This window comes from Chiloscyllium plagiosum, unplaced genomic scaffold, assembly GCF_037043375.1.
Source record: "Chiloscyllium plagiosum isolate Xiang-an unplaced genomic scaffold, Cpla_swu_hap1 HiC_scaffold_11, whole genome shotgun sequence".
NCBI lineage: Eukaryota > Metazoa > Chordata > Chondrichthyes > Orectolobiformes > Hemiscylliidae > Chiloscyllium > Chiloscyllium plagiosum.
In genome coordinates this window covers 19,135,651-19,152,663 of record NW_028270149.1, presented here as the reverse complement: position 1 = coordinate 19,152,663, position 17,013 = coordinate 19,135,651, and the positions used below count along the sequence as shown (strand labels likewise).

At 41.2% G+C, this 17,013-nt stretch overlaps 1 protein-coding gene across 2 annotated transcripts; it reads right to left on the bottom strand.

The window, feature by feature from the left end:
- Positions 1-200: 200 nt before the first annotated feature.
- Positions 201-13,391, bottom strand: akap14 (A-kinase anchoring protein 14). 2 transcript variants are annotated; one of them, XM_043705270.2, is made up of 6 exons: positions 13,267-13,391; positions 12,930-13,056; positions 6,328-6,425; positions 4,479-4,658; positions 1,902-1,954; positions 201-335 (listed from the first exon to the last, which is right to left on the bottom strand). In XM_043705270.2, the coding sequence occupies exons 2-6, from the start codon at positions 13,048-13,050 to the stop codon at positions 251-253; spliced, it is 537 nt and encodes a 178-aa protein (XP_043561205.1). In that variant the 5' UTR covers positions 13,051-13,056; positions 13,267-13,391; the 3' UTR covers positions 201-250. The 2 variants fall into 2 exon arrangements, with proteins under 2 accessions (XP_043561205.1, XP_043561204.1); XM_043705269.2 differs by lacking the exon at positions 13,267-13,391 and having other exon boundaries at positions 12,930-13,257.
- Between the last annotated feature and the right edge of the window lie 3,622 nt (positions 13,392-17,013).

The following is a 17,013-nucleotide window of genomic DNA, read 5'->3' as shown; positions in this document are numbered from 1 at the left end:
AGTCTTCTCAAAACTTGCTAAGAGAACTGAGTTCTGAAAAGCCTTGCACCTCACCATTGGGACTGAAATAAATATAAGTAAGTTGGGAAGAGTGGTGGCAGAAAGCAACCAGAGCCCATGGACCCATCACAGCAAGTTATATCTTTGAAAAGACAAAGTTGGAAAAAAACATTTAATAAAAAGAGATAGAAATCTATTTATTTTCTCTCCTTTATACACAAAAGTACACTTGCAAAAACAAACAAACATTCTAAAAGGTCACTTGTTCCATTAATATAATTTTACTTTCGATGATGTCTTTTAGCCATTTTTCTCTGAATCTTGTTTTACCAGGTCTAAAGAAAAGAACAAAATGCTTTAGTTTGCTCAAAATTATTTCAGTATTGTCCACACACAAACCATTTATGAAAACAATACAATTTTTACTTGCTGCTAAAAGTCATTGGTCGGTAAGCTAAAGAAACTGATGCTGATAATTTGGGGTAAACTGGGCACTTTTCAGTCATTTAGCAATCCTGAGTTAATGAGTGCAAGACAAAAAAGCTTTGGCACTGCAGCTTTTTGTTCAGCAACATTGAAATTCTGTAAAACCAAGCAACAAAGTAAATTTTCTTCTTGTTTTTGAGACCAATACAAGGTACAGAAGACCTCCAGTGTAAATAACATCACAGTACTCAAGTTAAATAGTTATATAATCTTTCAAAAACATATGCCATTAAGCAATACCAATCTCTGAGGACAAAATAATCCATGTTTTTTGTGAACATGCAATCTACCCATGAGCACCAAAGCCATATTTTAAAAAGTGATTTCTGTATTTTAATGTTTTTGAGTTTCTCTATATTTGAACTTTACTCCCTCTTCAGAATGTAATTTGAACCTTTGTTAGGATTTAAGCTTTCACAGATCAGATAGCATATGATCCATGTTTAATGGTTTAAACTTCTCAAAGACTAGATTGATTTTGCACTATTATCCCATTACAATAAAGCAGATGTCAAGATGTCAAACATTGCAGTGAAAACCATCATGTGGGAGAAAGCTGAAGGTGGCATAATTGCCTTTCCTCTGTGGTGGTTAATAGAGAATCAGTTCATGAAGTAATCTGCTGACAGTCAATTTAGAAAAGGACTCTGGCAGGGAAGAGCTTGTTTATGTCTGTTGTAAAACCTCACCCTCCCTATCAAACTGAAAACCATGTCACATGGTTTAACAATATTATCACAGGGAAGAATGGCTGTAACCAACAGTAAATGGGATTTACATTTTTAGATGTAAAATCTCGACTTCAAAATGCCTGCAAGTTGAACATGCCTGCTCTATGTAATACAAGGGAACCTTCTATAAAATCAGTAACTGTACCCACATTTGTCAGGTAACACCCCACTGCATAAGGACCTGAAACAGAAAATATCTGTGGGACTACAACATCCAAAAGACTGGGGAATGCGTAGGCTGAGTTGCCTTCTGTGCTGTAACCATTCTCTGATTATACTGTACCCAGGGAAGATGAAGTCCTGAAATTAGTTGTAGTTCAAATCAATCCAATAAGAGCCTGATTTCAAACCCCAATATGGTACATAAAGTGACTGTGAAGCTACCAGTTTGTCGTCATAATCCAGTTGCGTCACTGAAGACCTTTAAGGGACAAAATTGGCTGTTTAAGCCCATTCTGGCTTGTGTGTCCTGCCATCCCAAAACCAATTTGATTGATTCCTAGTCTTCTTCCAAAGTAATCTAGCAAGCAAATCATTTATTTGCAAAAGCACTACTCATGAAGAAGGCATCTCACCATCATTTCTCAGGGGATCAAGAGGTGGGAAGAAAATGCCAACGACACTCCAGTTGGGAATGAGTTTCAACACCTAAACAATTGCTACAATTTTCAATAAACTATTTACCTGTGTAGAAGTCTGTTTGATTCAAAAAAGAAGTAAACTTCAACTGGGAAAATCTAAAAGAAAACAAAGGTTCATCTTCAATAAAATGACTGATACTATGTTTCTTTTCAAATTTGTCAGTAACATACACTGTATATCATATTAATTAAATTATGTACTTGTCACCGCTTTAGCTTAATCCTTCAAGTTGTCAGTGCATCATAAATTAAAAGGCACCATGTTGTAACCTTTCAAATTATGCCTGTTTTTTTATTTGCTCCATTGGATGTGAATGTCACTGCCGGACCAGCATTCATTGCCCATCCCTAATTGTCTAGAGGTAACAGAGTCAACCACAGTACTGTGAATTTAGAGTCACATGTAGGCCATACCAGGAAAGGCTGGTAAATTTTCTTCCCTGAAGGACATTAGTGAACCAGATGGGTTCTTATGACAATCAACATTGATTTAATGGTTATCAGGAGATTTTAAATTCCAGACTTTTTTTTTTAAAAAAAAAAATGATGAAATTTGAATTCAATCTGCCACAGTGGGATTTAAACCTGGATCCCCAGAATATTAGCTGAGTTTCTGGATTAATAGTCTAGTGATGGCACCAGGTCATTGCCTCTCCATTAATGTTAATGTTGACACTGATGAGATATGTTGATAAATGTTTATTGAGGGGGAGTTCAAGGATCAGAGAAATATTTCTCACATTTTTCTGACGGGCAGAATTGAAAACCTCAGTTTCAGTCAGGATCAAGCAACTGCCTCAGGCAACTGTCTGTGGAGTTTGCACATTCTCCCTGTGTCTGTGTCTGTGTGGGTTTCCTCCGGGTGCGCCGGTTTCCTCCCACAGTCCAAAAATGTGCAGGTTAGGTGAATTGGCTATGCTAAATTTCCCGTAGTGCTAGGTGTAGGGGAATGGGTCTGGGTGGGTTGCTCTTCGGAGGGTCGGTGTGGACTTGCTGGGCCGAAGGGCCAGTTTCCACACTGTAAGTAAGTAATCTAATCAATGTGGAGAAACCAGTGTTCACTCAGTGATTGTGGAGATTCATGTCTCGTAATCATTGGAAAAAGGTCCCTCTGAACATATATGTTGGTTACCACAGGCAACAAACATTGCTTCTTTTAGCTTTACCCCATGTTCTCATCTCTGATATGGCCAGAGGTTCGGGTGAACAAAGGAAATATGACACCGTTAACTCTGAAGCTTTCCTTGAAGTGCAGCAACATTGACATTAATGAGTGGGAGGAGCTTGTTACACATTATTCAAAATGGTGACAATTGCAAGTCCAAACAACTTAAAGATTAGGCAGACTGCAGCAAAAAAAGGAAAGAGGGGAAGAAAGTCCTTCAATCCAGGTCCCATTACCTCACAAGACATTCTTCCCCATGTGCCCAAGTTTCTGAAGATCCAAAATGGTTCCATTTGCTTACAACACGACCCACTGCAGAAACTCGTGACCTGGAGTTGAAGAGGTTCTCAAATTGTGGGACTGCTACTTTATTTACTGCTGAAAATACCAGTTTAATTAATAATGGATTATCTATCACTAAGAAGAATAGACCCTTCCATTTTTTTCCATCAGGTTACAAAAACTTGGAAAACACATACCAACAGATTCAAGAACAGCTTCTTCCCAGCTGTTGTCAGACTTTGAACAGACCTCATATGAGAATTAAACTTTCTCTGCACCTTCTCTAAAACTGTATCACTACATTCAGTCTTCTGTTCTATTACCCTGATCTACTTATGTAGTGATTGTAATGAGGTCAGCCAGCTGGATCTCATAGAATATGAGTTCTCTGATTGGAGCTGTTAACTTGGCCCAATCAAGGAACTCTGCCTAACAAATCTCAACAAGAGTCTGAGAGGTTATGTTCCCTCTGAGATCTGACTGTGAGGAAGGTAGACCAGTGTCAAGTACCATGCATATGTAGATAAAGGGTGACTTGGTGACGAAATACCAGCCTCTGTGGAGTTATTTCATGTAAGGTATGATTTGTCTGGATAGCGCACAAAATAATACTTTCCACTGTATCTCAGTACATGTGATAATAATAGAGCAAATCAAAGAGTTGTGTCTGCAAAGGTTGAAGGTATAAATGATTTGGAGATGCTGGTGTTGGACTGGGGGTGTACAAAGTTTAAAAATCACACAACACCAGGTTATAGTCCAACTGGTTTAATTGGAAGGACTAGCTTTCGGAGCACTGCTCCTTCATCAGGTGGTTGTCGGAGCAGCGCTCCAATAGCCAGTGCTTTCAATTAAACCTGTTGGACTATAACCTGGTGTTGTATGATTTTTAACTTAACGTATAAAGGCAATGATTGCTAGTTTGTAGTGAATTCATAATGACCTCTTTTGCACTCACAATCAACCTTTTCCTCATACAGATTTTACTGGTTTTGATTCTTATAGAACATCCTATAACAAAATAAAACACAGAAATTCACCTTGAAGATCCCAGTCTCAGAATGCCTCAGTTACTGGTTTCAGATGTCTCAATGGAAGCCTTAGAGTGCTAACCACATATCATGTAAAAATTCATCAGAAAAGAGAATGGATTTACTGTACGTATTTACTCACTGGTGGTTTAACTTTAGAGATTTCTATGATAAAGTAAGTAGAGGCTGTTGCTCGTGGGATGGGCTTCCTCCGAGTTGGTATACTCCACCGTACACGATAATGATGTTGAATACGGTATTCCAGCTCCTCCTCTTTCAGGTAGTCTAGGCAATGAAGCCAGCAATTGGAAAACTCCCATGTCTGTTAGTGTACAGCATAACTCATTAACAGCTACTTTACTGTCAAGAAATGAAACCCACAAGAGGTTTTGTAAGTTATAAAATATTCTCCCCACCTGCCATCACTCCTATTTCAATTTTGTCCCCACTATACACATTTAAGAAACTGGTCAAAAATCTGATAAGCTGAGAACCAAGCAGGGTGTCTATTATTTGCAGATTTGGACAGAGAAATGGCAGATGGAGTTTAATCCAGACGTTTACCAGGTACAGTGGTTAGCACTGCTGCCTCACAGCACCAGAGACCCGGGTTCAATTCCCGCCTCAGGCAACTGTCTGTGTGAAGTTAGACACATTCTCCCCATGTCTACGTGGGTTTCTTCCGGGTGCTCCGGTTTCCTCCCACAGTCCAAAGATGTGCAGGTTAGGTGAATTGGCCATGCTAAATTGCTCGTAGTGTTAGGTGAAGGGGTAAATGTAGGGGAATGGTTCTGGGTGGGTTGCTCTTTGGCAGGTTGATGTGGACCTTTTGGGCCGAAGGGCCTGTTTCCACACTGTAAGTAATCTAATCATATGCGAGGTGATGCATTTTGGAAGATTAAATTCAGGTACGAATTATATAATAAAATAGCAGAACCCTTAGAAGCATTGACATATGGAAGGATCTGGGCATACAGGTCTACACAACCCTGAAATTGGCAAAATAAGTGGATAAGGTGGTCAGGAGGGCATACTTACATTCATTGGCCAGTACATTGAACGTAAAAGTTGGCATGTTACTTTGCAGTTGTATAAAACTTTTAGTTAGACCACATTTGGAATACTGTGTGCAGTTCTGGTCACCACACTACCAGAAGGACATTGGAGAGGATGAAAGGAAGGTTTACCAGGATATTTTCTGGTCTAGAGAATTTTAGTTAGAAAGAGAGGTTGGATTATTTTCACTCAAAATGTGGTGACCTGACAGAAGTCTACAAAATTATGAGGCATGGTTGGAGGGATAGAGGCATTTTCCCAAGATGGAAAGGTCAACTACAAGAGGGTAGAGGTTCAAAGTGAGAGGGGGACTGTTTACGGGAAAAACGTGGGTTAAATTTTTCACACAGGGTGGTGGGTGCCTATAACACACGGCCAGTGGAGGTGGTGAAAGCAGGCACATTAGCAACTTTTGAGGCATATCTTGATAGACACATAAATTGCAGAAAAACAGAGATAAAAACTGCAAATGGGCATAAGTACTGGGCCTAAATAAGGATATGAAATCAGCACAGGTTTGGTGGGCCGAAGGGCCTGTTCCTGTGCTCATTTGTACTGTATCTTGTATATTTGCTGTGGAAGGTTTCATATATAAAAAGGCACTGCAGTAAAGAACTTAGAGGAGAAAGTGAGGACTGCAGATGCTGGAGGTCAGAGCTGAAAATGTGTTGCTGGAAAAGCACAGCAGGTCAGGCAGCATCCAAGGAGCAGGAGAATCGACGTTTTGGGCATGATTACTGAAGAAGGGCTCACGCCCGAAACGTCGATTCTCCTGCTCCTTGGATGCTGCCTAACCTGCTGTGCTTTTCCAGCAACACATTTTCAGCACTGCAGTAAAGAGGGTTGGATGACAGACAAAGTGAAAGGTAAAAAAAACAGAAACCGCAGAATAGAACAATCCTGTGGATCACTCATCAAGTATGTGGAAAACTTACAGAAATATATTCTTCTATTTGTTTTGCTCCAATGGCAACTGTGAAGTCCCTGTTTGTAACCCATTCGATGTTACTGATTTGGAAACTGGGCTGTTCGTCTAGAAGAAAAATATACAAATGATAGAAGTGTTTGAAGATATTAATGACAAGAAACATTAATTTAATTTTAAAAATTTGAATTTATATATATATATGGGCCAATATATATTGTATGAATATACAATATATATTTATATATATTGTATTGAAACTACTCCACATACTTCATAAAGTACACAGTTCTGAACTGAATGACCATTTAATTCTGACAATTCTTCATTCATTCACTGACTATGGTTAAGACAAAGAAGGAAGCATATGTAAGGTATAGACAGGATAGATCGAGTGAATCCTTAAAAGAGTATAAAGGAAGTAGGAGTATACTTAAGAGGGAAATCAGGAGGGCAAAACAGGGACATGAGATAGCTTTGGCAAATAGAATTAAGGAGAATCCAAAGGGTTGTTACAAATATATTAAGGACAAAAGGGTAACTAGGGAGAGAATACGGCCTCTCAAAGATCAGCAAGGAGGCCTTTGTGTGGAGCTGCAGAAAATGGAGGAGATACTAAATAAGTATTTTGCATCAGTATTTACTGTGGAAAAGGATATGGAAGATATAGACTGTAGGGAAATAGCTGGTGACATCTTGCAAAATGTCCAGATTACAGAAGAGGAAGTGCTGGATGTCTTGAAATGGTTAAAGGTGGATAAATCCCCAGCACCTGATCAGGTGTATCCTAGAACTCTGTGGGAGGCTAGAGAAGTGATTGCTGGGCCTCTTGCTGAGATATTTGTATCATCGATAGTCACAGGTGAGATGCCGGAAGACTGGAGGTTGGCAAATGTGGTGCCACTGTTTAAAAAGGGTGGTAAGGACAAGTCAGGGAACTACAGACCAGTGAGCCTGACCTCAGTGGTGGGCAAGTTGTTGGAGGGAATCCTGAGGGACAGGATGTACATGTATTTGGAAAGGCAAGGACTGATTAGGGATAGTCAACATGGCTTTATGCGTGGGAAATCATATCTCACAAACTTGATTGAGTTTATTGAAGAAGTAACAACAAGGTTTAATGAGGGCAGAGTGGTAGATGTGATCTATATGGACTTCAGTAAGGCGTTCGACAAGGTTCCCCATGGGAGACTGATTAGCAAGGATAGATCTCATGGAATACAGGGAAAACTAGACATTTGGATACAGAACTGGCTCAAAGGTAGAAGACAGAGGGTGGTGCTGGTGGAGGGTTGTTTTTCAGACTGGAGGCCTGTGACCAGTGGCATGCCACAAGGATCGGAGTTGGGTCCTCTACTTTTTGTCATTTACAAAAATGATTTGGATGTGAGCATAAGAGGTACAGTTAGTAAGTTTGCAAATGACACCAAAATTGGAGGTGTAGTGGACAGCAAAGAGGGTTACCTCAGATTACAACAGGATCTTGATCAGATGGGCCAATGGGCTAAGAAGTGGCAGATGGAGTTTAATTCAGATAAATGCGAGGTGCTGCATTTTGGGAAAGCAAATCTTAGCAGGACTTATACACTTAATGGTAAGTTCCCAGGGAGTGTTGCAGAACAAAGAGACCTTGGAGTGCATGTTCATAGCTCCTTGAAAGTGGAGTCGCAGGTAGATAGGATAGTGAAGAAGGCGTTTGCTTTGCTTTTCTTTATTGGTCAGAATATTGAGTACAGGAGTTGGGAGGTCATGTTGCAGCTGTACAGGACATTGTTTAGGCCACTATTGGAATATTGCGTGCAATTCTGGTCTCCTTCCTATCGGAAAGATGTTGTGAAACTTGAAAGGGTTCAGAAAAGATTTACAAGGATGTTGCCAGGGTTGGAGGATCGGAGCTACAGGGAGAGGCTGAACAGACTGGGGCTGTTTTCCCTGGAGTTGAAACTTTATTGCTGGAACAGCACAGCAGGTCAGGCAGCATCCAGGGAACAGGAGATTCGACGTTTCGGGCACAGGCCCTTCTTCATGATGATTCCTGAAGAAGGGCCTGTGCCCGAAACGTCGAATCTCCTGTTCCCTGGATGCTGCCTGACCTGCTGTGCTGTTCCAGCAATAAAGTTTCAACTTTGATCTCCAGCATCTGCAGACCTCACTTTCTCCTGTTTTCCCTGGAGCCTCGGAGGCTGAGGAGTGACTTTATAGAGGTGTACAAAACCATGAGGGGCATAGATGGGGTAAATAGGCAAAGTCTTTTCCCTGTCCAAAACTAGAGGGCATTGGTTTAGGGTGAGAGGGGAAAGATATAAAAGAGGCCCACGGGGCAACATTTTCACACAGAGGGTGGTACAGGTATGGAATGAGCTGCCAGAGGAAGTGGTGGAGGCTGGCACAATTGCAACATTTAAGACGCATTTGGATGGGTATATGCATAGAAAGCGTTTAGAGGTATATGGGCCGGGTGCTGGCAGGTGGGACTAGAGTGGGTTGGGATAACTGGTCGGCATGGACGGGTTGGACTGAAGGGTCTGGTTCCATGCTGTACATCTCTATGACTCTATAAGTAAATACCTGTCTAATTCCTCTCTAAATGTACTCACTGTCCCAGCAACCACCACACTTTGGAGTAATGATGTTCCATGAACAAATGCATCCAGTATTTCTGCTTATACACTTTGCCCACATTGTGGTTACTGTTAGGGAGTCTGTGTATTCTTGTAACCAGTGATGTCTCTCCCCTAATATTCCTCATCTCCAACCAAACTTATTCTACATTCTGAAATAAAACACTGAACTGTGATGCTGAAACAGAAACAGAAATTGCTGGAGAAAGCAAAGGTAATGTTTTGTTTTCCCAATAACCCTTCTTCAGCAATTTCTGTTTTTGTTTCAATTTGTTCTATTTATTCATGGGACGTGGGTGTCAGTGGCTAGGCCAGCATTTCTTGCCCGTCCCTAATTACCCAGAGGGCAGTTAAGTGTCAACAACATTGATACTTAAGTCATATGTATACCAGACCAGGTCATGATGGCGGTTTCCTTCCCTAAAGGCCATTAGTTAACCAGATGGGTTTTTTCTGACGATCAGCAATGGTTTCATGGTCATCATTAGACTCTTAATTCCAGATTTTTATTTAATTCAAATTCCAACATCTGCTGTGGTGGGATTGAAACCTGGGTCGCCAGAACATCACCTGGGTCTCTGAATTAACAGTCCAGCAATAATACCAGTGGGCCACAGCCTCTCCATATTCCATACCCTGATCACCTTAACCAAGCTCACATCTAACTATTACACTGAAGCCATCATGGATCAACAATGTGACACCTAGCTTTTTAAATTTCTTGAATGTCACAAACCCAAATATTCAGAACTCAATCCTGGTCATCTTGCTGCCATGGCACCTTAATGGTGACAAGCAATTCATATCCATTTACTTCTGTGGGAGCTATCAATTTGTTTACTATGTCATGGATGCTATGTGCGTTCAGATACAAAGACCACAGATTCATTTTTTTGTTATCTTTGTAAGAGTTATTGTTGATTGCTCATATATTCCTAGGATTTAGTTTTCTCTCACCCCTTCCTGCCATTTTCTCTCTGCCTTGTCTCGATACTTTGATACACATTAAAATGTTCCACATTTGATCCCTTGTCCCTGCTATTTCGTTTAAAGGACAGTGTGATAGGTGAGCTAATTGGAAAAGTGCAGCATAATTTTGATGTGTTGAAGGGTCACAAATGGAAAGTCTAACAGTGAAATTTTGAAATAAAAAGTAATTGATTATTGCTGGAAAAAAAACACTTTGTTGAATGTTATAATTAATTGGTGCAATTTCCATGGTAACAACTCAAGCAATCAAAATCATCTTGCCAAATAATTAACATTGACCTTTACTATACTATAAATGTTTATTTGACTAAATGTGTCTTCTTAATTTTTCAGCAATATTGAAGCCCTGTCCTACAAAACAACTGTCATCACAGATTTAGATAAGGTTTCAGTGTGGAAGGGCTAAACAGACACTTGATGTTGTAGCAAGTTGCACTAATGGAAGGAAGGGATGCAAAGGCAAAATCATGAGATGGTCTTGATCTTAGTGACAAAGAAGTCCATTGGCAGTCCTCACCCTTGTTAGCATTTAAGAAGATGGTTTACAAAAACAAATCAGGGATTGCATTCTAAGATAATCCTGAAATAGCAGCAGTTTTAGCAAATGGGAACAGAACCCAATAGCATTTTATGTGGTTCAGCCTGTTCTGGTGTTGGATATCTCAACTGGTTGTCCATTAAATCCTTTCAAGTTTGCATTCCTTCAACCTAACGGAACAGGGATGAGGGGTGTACCAGGAAAGAAGGCCAGAGATTAATGTTTTTACTGGCGACTAAGGTAGAAAAGATGGAAAGGAGGGTGCAGTCAACCAGTACTGCAGAAATGTTGTAGGTAAAGTGCGGGTAAAGGATGAGAGCAGCGATTTTGGAAATGATTTATAAGTGAATTTAGGGATTGTTTTTCTCTGGATGGAGAACAGAGGGGGATAGGATTGGGGAGTCGAAAGGAGTGTGGGTGAAGAATAAGACAAAGAACCAATCAGAAATCTTGTATGTCATTGTTACCTCAGAGCTAGCAAGGCCATGTGAAGTGACAAGGTCAAGAATATGGCTGTGCATCCCTTCTGGGAAGCTTACATGTAGGGAGTGATTCAGAGAAGATAAGAGGCTAGTGAACTCAGAGGAGAGGGTACATGATGAGCTGAGATGAAAGTTGAAATCTCCAGGAATGAGAAGTCATCGATGCAGAGTTTGGAAGAGAAAGCAGTGAAGCAATTTCATAATAAAACATTTTTCATGCATGGGAGGTACAGAATGGTGATTTTGAAAGAGGAATGCAAGGGTGAAACAAGGTGCGATTCTCAAAGGAGGAGGAAGTGACCAAGACGAATTACAGACATACAAATTAGGAGCAAGAGAAGGCCATTTGGCCCCTCAAGCTAGTTCTGTTATTCAATGAGGTCATGGTTGTACTGATTGTGGCCTAATGTGGGAGATTAGAAATGTAGTTTCTGCAGGTGGGGGAGAGGGTGTTGTGGGGGGAGGGGAGGGGAAGGGGAACATTACACAAACGGTCGTGGGATTCTTGCAGCATACTTAAGGCTAAGATTTTAATGAATATAGAGGATTTTGTTTAAGAAATAGTTTTAAACTAAGAAATAACTTTAAAGTGTTGTAGTTGACCACAAAAGAAGCAGTAGGGGCATTTCACAATAAAGCTTATAGTATGATAAGAGAAACTGGATAAAAGAACAAACTGTAACAAACAAGGAACAAAGAATGCAGACATACAAGGACAGCAGGATGGCCAGATAAGAAAATAACTAGGGTGAAAAAAACAAGTGAGGTAATCGGCTGATGATAGGATGGGAAAAGGGAGGCGTGATTCTGCAACTTGCAAACTGAATAAGAATGCTGACATGTTTTGTTTTCACATGCATTTCTGCTTGATTGCAGAGGCGTCCGGTACTTGCAAGGCCGTAATAAGTTGTTCTTGTTTCCAAGGCTTTGTCTCAGGCTGACTTGTGAGTGAGTTCTGTTTCTCACACCTAAGCACCATAATACCATCTACCCTCACTAACCATTGTGTCCCTAATTTACCAGGAATGAATGATTAATGTTTTGAAGAACAAGAGGCATGTGCCAAACTGCCACCATGACTGTATTGACGGGTTATGTGGTGAAAAATAAAGTCAAACAAGAAAGATTCATTAAGGTGGAAGTTTTTATATCAAGTTTCTATTAGGACAGTGATGCACTCATCTCAATATGTTAACAAATGGGAAGGGCCAAGTTCACAAATAAACAGATATTTTGAAGAGAGATGTATAGAGGGGTTCTGAAAGGTCAACCCCCTGGCAAAATCCAGAAGGTGAACAGTGAGGATGATAGGGAATATGAACTGAATGAGAAAAGGCTTTGCAAGATGAATATACTGGATGAGAGGTTGATGGTTTTAGTGAGGTGGGGAAATTAGGGTTGCAGCTCATAATGTACCAGTGCCAAGTGCCTCAATGAGCCCTTGGAAGGTGCCATAGGGAAGATGTAGGATTATCCAACAGGGAATCAAGCCTGAGACAGTAACTACAGAGCAGAAGTTCAAGGAATACTGAAGAGCTGATGTAGGAAATTAGGAGGTCAGTGTACCTGAAAGGAGAGACGTGAAATTAGGTGTGACAATTGAAGACAGTCTTGGGGGTTAGGAGGCAAAAAGAAAACCCACAACAATAGAAATAATTTTTTAAAAGGTACTGCTAATGCTGAAAATCGTAAATAAAATCAGAAAATGCTGGAGAAACTCAGTAGTTCTGATAGGTTCTGTGGACAGAGAAACAGATGTTAAGCTTTGAAATCCAACATGACTCTTCAGAATCTGGAACAGAAATACGATGGAGTGGAGATAGCAGCACCAGCCAAAATGTGCACAGGAATTGCCACAGAAACAGCTCATGTTACATCGGTTTAGTTATGTGAAAACGAGGGCGCGTGAAAACATGATTGGTAAATAGAAACTAGGAAGTAGAATACAGCGCCAAATTGGGATTAATTATTAACGACTTACCGGTCTCTTCCCTACTTTCTGCTTCAAGCTGCAAATCCTGAAGCTGTCTCTTGGCATTCTCCAGAACACCCATGACGATAATGTTAGCTTGTTGCGCTAATAGCTCAGAGAAGTGGTCCATGAGGCCCTGCATAAAATAAACCGGTTCTCATAGTTTTATTTAACCAATGAAATGCATCCTCGCCTCGTTTTTCTTTACCATTCTAAACATCTGGCGCTGCCCACTTCTCTCAATTGACTAAAAAGCTGATGGATAAGGGAGGGGGAAGGACTGAAAATATGAGATAGAGACATCAGAAAATGCTCGAAATACTTCGCAGGTCAGTCTGTACCATACCGAAAACTTTAATGAGAACTGGGTTCGGTTTTGGAAGATCCACCGCCTGCAGCTGTTTAATTTGTCTCCTTTAAATAACTTTTTTTTGCTATAGACTGATAACTATATAAATTACTGCTTTAAGATGCTGTTCAGCTGTATGTATGTTACCAACGACATGCCCTGGTTTCCACAGTATACATTGACAACAGTAACCAGGGCAACGTTGATCTCCGCCAATAGAATGCGTCTGGGCGTGTAACAACGTTGAATCAGAACCAATTAAACTGATTAGAGATTGAGTGGGGTCACAGCAATCTCGGAGAGATTTCTTTCTTGGCCTCGGATAAGGAGCGAGTCAAACTCGGTAATAAGTTGTGTCATACACTAGAGATACAGCACACACTAAAAAATCCTATCAAACAACTTTCTAGTCGTTAGAAATCACACAACACCAGGTTATAGTCCAACAGGGTTTACTTGGAAGCACTAGCTTTCGGAGCACAGCTCCTTCATCAGGTGGTTGTGGAGCATAAGATCGTAAGGCACAAAGTTTACAGTGTGATGCAACTGAAATTATATATTGAAAAAGACCTGGATTGTTTATTCAGTCTGTCATTTTTTTTAGATTACATTACATTACAGTGTGGAAACAGGCCCTTCGGCCCAACAAGTCCACACCGACCTGCCGAAGCACAACCCACCCATACCCCTACATTTACCCTTTACCTAACACTACGGGCAATTTAGCATGGCCAATTCACCTGACCTGCATATCTTTGGACTGTGGGAGGAAACCGGAGCACCCGGAGGAAACCCACGCAGACACGGGGAGAACGATTAGAATGATAATGTTGGTTTCAGTTTGTAAGGTATAGGGTTAAAATTGTGCAGAATAAGGCAACAGGTGTTGCTTCTGCAAAAGCTTACATTATAAAATTAGGCTGCGCATGCAAATACTAAACAGTGAGAAGCGAAACCAGGTAGAATTATCTATGACTAATAGGGCAGAGCGACCATGTAGCGGGATGTACCAGTAACAGGAGAATAGTGTGCCAGTCGCAGGAGGGATGTGGCCAACGGATGGAATTTAGTTTGGCAGGATGATCGCATGAAGACAGCAAAGTATGCCAGGATAGTCACATATAAAGAATGAGATAAATAAGAGTAAGGGGCGACAGGCTTAGAGTAATGGGAGAAGTAAATAGAGGCGGAGAGAAGCTAGACAAAGGTGGAGTGAAACTAGAGCTTGTGATAGGCTACACACGACAGTAAAAGTAACCAATGGGGTGAAAGGGGAGGACCGAAAGACACAGCTGAACAGCAAATCAGAATGTAACTCTCAGATTGGGGTGCTTACTCGTTAGGCACCCATTTTTGCAAGTACATATCAATAAAATTCGCTGCTTCAGAATTTGACTCAGACTGAAATTTATTAATTTGTGTTTTGTTTCTCACAGTTCTTTCACATGTAAACCCAGAACTATTTTTAAAGTTGCATTTTCAAGTGAACTTGAACAATAGGTACCATGTAGTCTCAGATAATGTAATGAAGATGTGAGGTGCCCTGTGTGAGGTTGCCTGTGCCCCAATGTTCAGACTGATTCTATTTCTAAAAAAGGGATTTACAGAAACTTTCATGGATTAATGTAGTTTTTGAGCTAAGTAAAGTATAATTCTGCAAGTATAAATTCACCCCAGAAACTTATATATATGTGTGTGTGTGTGTGTGCATGTGGATGTGTGTGTAGGAGGGAGGTATGATGTGTCTGTGAGAGAGTGTGTGTGAGTGTAAAGGGGCATAAGTCTGTGAGAGGGTGTGTGTATGTGAGTGTGGGTCTGTATGTATGTGTTAGTGTATGAGAGAGAGCTTGTTTATGAGAGAGGATCTGCGTGAATGTATGTTCGGTACCCATGGGGATGGCCTCAACCAGGACCTTGGGTTCATGTCACACTACAGTTGACCCCATTGCATAGACACACACACACACACTCCAACAGACCCATACATTCACGCAGACCCTCTCTCATACACAAACTCTCACACACACGACCACACATATACTCTCTCACATTCATACGCCCCCACACACACACCCACACCCACACCCACATGAGGGCGCAGCCTAACAGTAAAGGGAAGATCCTTTAGAATGGAGATAAGGAGAAACTTCTCTAGTCAGAGAGTGGTGAATCTGTGAAATTCATTGCCACAGAGGACTGTAGAGGCTAGGTCATTGAGTATATTTAAGACTGAGATAAATAAATTCTTGATTGCCAAGGGATCAAGGGTTATTGGGAGAAAGCAGAAGAATGGGGTTGAAAAACCTATCATACATGGTTGAATGGCAGAGCAGATTTAGATTAGATTAGATTAGATTAGATTACAGTGTGAAAACAGGCCCTTCGGCCCAACAAGTCCACACCGACCCGCCAAAGCGAAACCCACCCATACCCCTACATTTACCCCTTACCTAACACTACGGGCAATTTTAGTATGGCCAATTCACCTGACCCTGCACATCTTTGGACTGTGGGAGGAAACCGGAGCACCCGGAGGAAACCCACGCAGACACGGGGAGAACGTGCAAACTCCACACAGTCAGTCGCCTGTGGCGGGAATTGAACCCGGGTCTCTGGCGCTGTGAGGCAGCAGTGCTAACCACTGTGCCACCGTGCCGCCCATTTGATGGGCTGAATGGCCTAACTTCTGCTCCTGTGGTCTTATCAATTTTCTAACCTATTTAGAGATGTTATTACATACCTATGGAGTAGGTGAGACTTCAACCAAGGCCACCTGGCTCAGAGGTAGGGACATAACCACCATATCACAAGAGGATGTAGATGTTCATGGCAAAGCCCTAGGCTCAATCATTCTTCAGCTACTTTGTCAATGATCTTCCCTCCACTATAAGGTCAGAAGTGGAGAGATTTACCGACGATTGCACAATGTTCCGCAACATTTGCAACTCCTCAGATACTGAAGCACTACAAACCAAATTCAGCAAGACCTCAACAATATCCAGGCTTGGACTGACAAGTGGTATGTAACATTTGCACCACATAAGACCAGGTAATGACCGTTGCCACCAAGAGTAAATCTAACCATTGTCCCTTGGAATTAAATGGTATTACCATCATTACCACTATCAACACCCTAAAGGGAACAGCCACATACAAACAATGGCGACAAGACCAGGTCAGAGATTAGGAATACTGCAGCAAGTAACTCACCTCCTGACTCCTCAGTGCCAGTCCACCATCTACAAAGCATAAGTCAGGCATGTGATGGAATACTCCTTATTTGCCCAGATGAGTGCAGTTCCAACAATACTTCAGAAGCTTGACATTATTCAGAACAAAGCAGTCCAATTAATTGGTGCCACAATCACAAGCATTCACTCTCCCCACCAGCAGTGCTCAAGGGCAACAGAGTATGAGATTAACAGGGTGCGCTGCAGAATTTCACCAAAGGTACTGAGACAGCAACTTCCAAACTACTCCCAACTCAATGTCAATAGCTATACATTTACAATACAATCTGAAAGTTTGTCTTCCGGTCAATCACCATCCTGAGTTGGAAATCTATTTTTCTTGCTTCAGTGTCACTGGGTCAAAACCCTGGAACCCTCCCTAACAGGAGTGTAGGTGCTCTACACCAGATGGACTGCAGTAGTTCAAGAAAGCAGCTCATCACCATTTTCTCAAGGGCAATTAGAGATGAGAGATAAATGCTGGCTCAGCCATAGAAGCCCATAATCTCTGAGT

What these genes read in the sequence shown, in the direction of transcription:
- akap14 (XM_043705269.2), bottom strand. Translation starts at nt 13,062, where the DNA reads ATGCAGGGCCTCATGGACCACTTCTCTGAGCTATTAGCGCAACAAGCT. An exon ending in AGAAAGTAGGGAAGAGACCG is followed by an intron (nt 6,426 to 12,929) that starts GTAAGTCGTTAA and finishes TTTTTCTTCTAG; the next exon opens with ACGAACAGCCCAGTTTCCAA. An exon ending in TCAAACAGACTTCTACACAG is followed by an intron (nt 336 to 1,901) that starts GTAAATAGTTTA and finishes TCTTTTCTTTAG; the next exon opens with ACCTGGTAAAACAAGATTCA.